Genomic DNA, 7,298 nt, shown 5'->3' on the forward strand with positions numbered 1-7,298 from the left:
TTGGGATTCAGCAAGAGCTAATTAATGCTCACACCCTTGTTAGATTAGAAAGAGAGACGTTAGAATTAATTTCATCATGGTGAGGGAAAGAAAGCTAGGCAAGGAATTCAATATTGACTTACATACTTACTTGCAGAGTTACAAATTACAAAATATGAAAAAGGGCCATCACAAGCTTGCTAAAATATTTAATTTGCATCAAACTGTCAAAGTATCACTGGCATAAACGTTCCCATTAGAATACCACATGCATGATGTAATCTTAAAGACTAAGTTAATATTTCAATCTAATAAACATTGACAGGGCAACAATTGTTTAATCTAATTGTTAAGTATATGTATACATGCCCAGAAAAATAGCTTTGTTCCTTACAAGAAAAAACAGGGATTGGTCACTAAAAAAATAAAAAAGAACAATCATATAATCTGCTCAATAACAATAGGGTAGGAAGGATGCTAGTTAACAACAATAATAACAGTCTATAAAGGAAGGAAATATATGGCAAGAGAGTGATTCCTTCAGAGAACTGGATTACAAAAAGGGTGATGTTGAAGCATAACTACATGTTCAAACAGAAAACACACAATCCTGACCACTCAGTAACATAGCAGGTATATTGTAACCAGTATAAGGAGTTCATAAATATACAACAACAGGCTTTTTAACATACAATTTAAATTCAAGTGTACTAAGAATATCAAGCTGCACAACAGCAGTTAGGGTGGTACTTTGCTGAGGATCATCTACAATCACACATTAAATTACAATAAAAAACATCCACTTTTTTTTACACAAGAAAAACAACAACCGCAACAAAACAGTAATGGCCCACGGACAATCCATTCCAGGTCATTACTGTTAACATTTTATATAATATTTTCTTAACCCTGTTTCAGTTGGGCTAATACTCTGGGTTGTATCTTCTAAAAGCATTAATCCACATAAAATCCTAAACGTAGAACTTTAATTAAAGCAATAATGCGTTCAAATGTTCATTTTAATGAGATATGTAATGTTTGAAGAAAGTGTGCCACTTGTATGTATAATTGTCACACAAAAAGTCACTTTGTAAAGACAACAAAAATGCTTAAAACTGTAGACACACCACAGGAATTTTACATGGCTCAAATGCGTGTAATGAAATTGCAATCTGATGCCATATTTCTTTTGAGGTGGAATGCTGTTAAACATTTTTTTTTATATGGAAAACTGTAGAGCAGCAATCCAAAAGCCATCAAATATCTACACAGATCATAAATAAACATCATGCGTACTTTAAAACTGTCCAATAGTGAAAGAAGAAGAAGAGTAGTGAAACACCGGTATTAGTGGAGATTAGTGTATAATAAGACACACTGATAATAATAAGACACAGCTTTTTTCCTGCTCTATGACTTTAAGACTTCCATGTTGCCAATTCCTTTCTAACTACCTACTATTTAGGCTTCCAAGACCACAGTTGATTAAAGGGATGGTACTGTATATGGTAAAACCTCAATATTCACAAAATCACCTATTTGCAGGCTGCACAACAGGAGACAAAATGCAGGCTCCCACTTGCACATCTTCATCTTATGGATCTACTTCACCTGACCTGTATTCACCTCTGTAATAAAGGCACAGCTTGGTTTACAAAGAGTTAACGTTTATGTAGAAGTGCATCATGGCTTCAGCTGGTCACTTTCCGACAGGAAAGCATTAGATGTGAGCTGTGTGCAGGCCTGTTATGAGTCACGCATGTATATGAATGTTGTGTTGCAAAATAAAAGAAAAAATAAAAGACCTCCCTGGTCCCCTAAGTTATCAGAGTCTAAATTCTTGTGTGTCCATCTCAGATCCTGACATGGATTTCACAACAAACTATTTAAGTGATATAGCAAAGACCTGGCAGAAGGTTTTGAGGTGAGAAAAGACAAAATCAGAATTTTCTGGCCAAAAGGCCAGACACAGCACCAACACAGCACATTACCCACTCAACACTCTTCCTTACTGTCAAGCATGGTGATGTCAGCATTATGTTTTGGGACTTTTCATGAGAAGCTCATCAAGATGGAGCAAAGTACATTTACATTTCAGTAGGACACTGACCCACAGCACAAAGCAAATGCTACACTGGATTGCAAATTGCTGTCCATCATCAATCCTCAATTAATAATGTTCACATTAGAAAAAATGCATACAAATCATTTGTAATTCAACAAAAATGGAATATTACTGGAAGGGGATGAATGCTTTGTAACCATTGCATTTGTGATTCAGCAATGGCAAATATTGTGCTTTCCAACAATAAAATACCATCAAATCTAAAGCCAAAAAGAACTAGTCTCAAGAATGCAAAAATTAATCAAGAACCATTAGTTTTCTTATTCCTATACCATTGAATATGTAGGTTGGGAAGTGATTCATTTGATTTACAGTGACACACTTTGTGGAGAGAACTGTTTTTTATGTAGTTGGTGAAAATAAGCACAAAACATGAATGGGACTGTGGCATTGAGAAACAATGCAGATACCCTTTGCATTTGTAGCGCTAACATCTTGTAGGATACTACACCATGCAAACACCACTGCAATGGCTCCTACATTTTTAGACTTTTTTAGGATTTTTAAATAATTTGTTTTCTAAATATGTCCAGGGAAGTGAATAGAAGGTTTCAACATAATTCAGATACAGTTATCCAGTTCTCCAGTAACCAGTTCTCAATGAATCATTGAATGCCTCTATTCTGCAATTTGAGAACTCCTCTTTTAGGATCATTATCTAAAGGATTTTGAAAATCTCCTTAACAACCATATCATAGGTTCTATCCGAATGCATCATTTACTCTTGCTGCTGGTTTGAAGGACTCTAAAACGTTGGTTAATCCATAAACATATGAAGAATTGTATGGCCATATACTGTACCTGTAGATGATTATCTAATTTTGTTCTTATTGTTTTTATAACTTTAGTTGTCAAATGGTACAGTTATTCTTCAATTACTTTGGTTTTGTCATCCTTTTTATGAATGGGAGCTACATTAGCACTGCCTGTTTTGTGTGACTTGTAAAAAAGTTTTGCTAAATAATGTTTAAGTCTCTCTATGAGAGGAGATTGTGTGAGGCTGCAAATGAAACACTGTCATCTCCACCACCTTGGCTTAATCATATAATACAGATTGTATGCAATCTAAAGAAAGACTACCGCCAGCTTATACTTGACATATGTTTGTTTCAGACAGAGTTTTAATGGGAGATGAACTTCAGCTTACAAAAGACTGAAAATAAGTTTTTGTGCTACACACAAGTATCAAATGAAATCTTTAAAAATTAAGACATTTCGAGAAAAAAAAACTTTAAATGCGTTGTTAGAAAAATCAGTGAACTGTGAATTTGTCAGAACAGAATGTTCAATCCAAGAAGTTCAGGTGTTCTCACTGTTCTCAGTAAGAACTCAGTAAGAACTCTTCAAGTCTTCTCATTCCTTTTGTCAGGGGAGATGGAACTTTGTACATAACACTGACTCACTCCATAGATAGCGATGTCTTCAGTATATGATTTGTTTCTTCTGACGTTTCCAGTACTGGGAAATTCCATGACATCAATTGAAATGCTTAAACTTTCCACAAAAGTGTAAGCTTGTTATCATTTCTAAGAAGGTTTCTCCAATGTACACAGCTCTGTATGTCAGAAGACCATTAATTAATAAGATATAAGTTGTTTCTTTGTCTTTCTCTGCAGAAATGCAACTATCATGAATTTACACATAAAAAAGAGCAGAGATTGTCTAACATCAACAGAAAATAACTTCAACTTATTAACAGACTTTGATTTTAAACACAGAAGTAAAGCATCTGAGACTATAGGATATAATGTTTAGCAATGGTTTTCTGTAAATGACATTCTATTTACAGTACATGTGTATAAATTGCTGTCTTTCATTTCAGGTTCTTATTTTTTAAATATTGTAATAATTAAGTTTTATTTCACATTGCTTCTATGAAAATACTTCAGCTCGGCATAGCCATCTTCATAAAATGATGGCCTATCAAAGACTTATTGCTTAATTTTTTAGTATTATTTTTAAGACAATGATTACTTATTTACACTCGTTTGGGATTGTAGGGCACAATGAAATAGAGAATACTTCCTATTAACAATCTCTTAAGCATCAGAATTACAATAAATTGGACTTGCCATAAACTTTGTCTGTGTCAATATCTATTGAGTCATACAGTGCTGATTCACTTAAGCTACCTTTATTTTTCTTTAATTTGTGAAGCTCATCTTTCATTGGCGATTGTCATGGCTTCCTACATTTGTGCTTTGATTCACTTTTGTTTGACACACTCTGATCTTCTCTTTTGTGTATTAAGTTTTAAAACAAATTGAAACAGGCCAGTTGCTTTCCTTAAGTAATTCATTGTTTCAATGAGATTTAAGTCTTTATTGTAATTTGAAAGAAATCTTAAATCTTAGAAATGTTTTACTATTGAGTTTTTAAATAATTTAAGTTAAGAAAACTTGTGATACCCTGAATCATGCAGTCGCCAATGTCACAAAGCATTCTTTCAGGACCCTATGCAGACAACACAATCCGGGGAGGAGTGAGGAAAACACGGGGAAAAAATCATGCAAAGGGGCTGGAAGGAAAACTGGGGGCGTGTCCATGGTGCGCTGGTGTTCGGGAGGTGCGGCCGAGGCAAACAGTTCAAAGGAGTTCAAGGCAAATCCATGAGTGTAGCAGAAGTCCAAGACCAGGTAATCCATCCTGACAGACAAACAGAGATAAAAGCCGGAGCGGGATCCAGCGGCGGGACAGAGGAATAAAAGGGGGGTCATGGGACCAGACGCTCCTTAATCCCGGACTTAGAAAGTCAGGATGCCGTGGTGAAGCCTGTGCCGTCGAGTCGCTCCTGGACTCGCAGATAGGCGGGCTTCCGGGTGTCCATCTTCCAAAGCTGAGCCCAGATTGGCAGGAACGCCTGGCTTTTGTAGGACGGGGGGCAGAAACCGGAGGCAGGTGCAGGGAATCAAGAATAAAACTAGGAAGGGCTGGAGCATCCTTAAGAGGAGGGGTTTAAGAGCGTGACAGCCAAAATGAAGGCAATATTAGGGTGCACTGGACCCCAACAGTGTAAAATTACTTTTCAAATAAAGCCTGCATCAGTGCTCATTTCAGTACTTTCATGAGGATCTACACGCAGGTCTTTCTTCTTTGGGTTAAAAGCAGGCCCTGCTTTTACATGATTTTTATAGACCCAGTGGAGGAAAAATATCAAAACTAATATAATCACAACAGTACAAATAACAATTCCAAAAAGGACTCCAGGAGTTACTATATATGTGTCATCTGCAGTGTAGTTCGAAGTTGGAATAACAAAACCACTTACAACTGGAGGAAAGATAGTTGTTGTGGATCCTACTTTTTCTTCTTCAGCTACACACAAATTATTATTAAGAAGATAAAACCCTTTTTCACAGTAACAGCTGTAACTCCCGAATGTGTTGTTGCAAAAGTGAGAACAGTAGGTGCCAGATTCACATTCGTCAATATCAACACAGTACAAACCATCTTCCCTTTGGTCTACTACAAATCCATCTGGGCAGTTACACATCCAGTAAACGTTTGGATCACATACAGCTGGACATTCATATGAGGAGCAATGCAGTTCACACTTAGAAGTATTTTCATTTCTTTGCACGTATCCCTGAAAACAGGAACACTTGTAACTACCCATTACATTTTCACAGTCCTGCTGGCACACATCATTCAAACATTCATCAATGTCTTCGCATTTACCCTTAACATCTTCATACCCATCTGGGCATCTGCACTCAAAACTGCCAGGCATGTTCACACACACCTTCTCATGGCCACAAATTCCTGGAAGTTCACAGTCATCTATGTCTCTACATCGCTTCCCATCCTCTTCCAGCTTGAATCCATGGTCGCACAGACATGTATAGCTGTCATTGTGATTCACACAGAGGTGTTCGCAGTCTGAATTGACACACAGATTCCATTTATTACAGTTTAGTTTATTACCTTTCAGTTCCTCGCCAGGTGGGCAAATACACTCTGGTTTACCATTCTTCATTCTGCACTGGTGCTCACAGCCACCGTTTTCAAACTCACAACTCCAGGGTCCCTGAATCCAGCTATTAGGCTCATCAGCCACACATAAGACTTTGAAATCAGAAGGTTTCAGTGTTGCAATGCTTCCAGGAGGAATGGAGGCGAGATCCTCTCCCTTAATTCCTAAAGGAGTGTTGTATAAAATAAACTCATCAATGTCTCGTGGCAGAGGGTCACAGGTTTTATTGAAATTGTACTCACACAGAAATCCATCCACTTCATCCTGACAAGACCTTTCCTTCCACTTCAGATCGCTGGAAACTGAGACACACTGCCGAGAGCAGGCTGAGACACTGTCTTCCCAGTTGGTAAAGTCTGTGTTTTCATCTTCTGTTACCCACACGTATCCTCTCAGTTTAGCGGTGTTGTCGGTGCATCGCCCTGCAGGACGCTGAAGCCCGATCCAGAAATCTGCTTTTGAATTCGCTATTAATACAGCGAGTACGTCGCTTGATACCGATGATCGGACTGTCATTAAATGTCCTTGCAACTCACATTTGTTCATGGCTGTCTGAAAAGTGGTGGAATCCTGGTTTATGCTGTAGCAGGCGTTTCCTACACAGACACCACTTTTCGCCGATTTTCCAGTTATTTGTAAAATAAACTGAACCGTAGCAAGAATTCTCATTAAACTCTCCATTATTTACAGTACGCAATAAAAAGGAATACATCTAATAGTAAACTGCTTCCTTCACCAGAGTTTTGGTACAAAACTATACTGCCAGAGGTTGCTGTACAGCTCCTATTTAATGAGCATCTCTTCCCATTGGTTCGAAAAAGGAAGGAAGTTCCTTTTTTGGTAGTGCAGCTGTTTCATCGTATATTTGTCAATAAGAAAAAAATATTCTGGATTCAAGAACTGTATAGTGATGATCTGTTTTTTTGTACCCATGCTAGCATGTAATTCAGTCAAAACGTTTTTTTTTATTCTTGTCTGTTAGCCGTGCAGTAAGCAAAAACTTTCATACTTAACACAGTTTATGATAATTAGCCGATTTATTATAACTTATTGAAACTTGTGATTTAACATTATAGATGTGCAGAATACCTGCAATGACCTCAGTTCTAAACCGCTATACCTTTTAAACATTTAAACAAAAAACAGCATGAAACTTTCAGTCGTTTATCAAGACGTATTAATAACCCTAATATAATGACACGCTTGGTTTTTCCAATTGTA

At 37.1% G+C, this 7,298-nt stretch overlaps 1 protein-coding gene across 1 annotated transcript; it reads right to left on the minus strand.

Moving 5' to 3' along the window:
* Window positions 1–3,207: 3,207 nt before the first annotated feature.
* On the minus strand, window positions 3,208–6,851 carry LOC148839635 (thrombomodulin-like). The gene has a single exon (XM_088909719.1). It carries the CDS (start codon window positions 6,756–6,758, stop codon window positions 5,130–5,132), a length of 1,629 nt encoding a protein of 542 aa, XP_088765845.1. The 5' UTR covers window positions 6,759–6,851; the 3' UTR covers window positions 3,208–5,129.
* Window positions 6,852–7,298: the final 447 nt, after the last annotated feature.

This window comes from Atractosteus spatula, chromosome 2, assembly GCF_055471065.1.
Source record: "Atractosteus spatula isolate fAtrSpa1 chromosome 2, fAtrSpa1.hap1, whole genome shotgun sequence".
In the NCBI taxonomy this organism is placed as follows: domain Eukaryota; kingdom Metazoa; phylum Chordata; class Actinopteri; order Semionotiformes; family Lepisosteidae; genus Atractosteus; species Atractosteus spatula.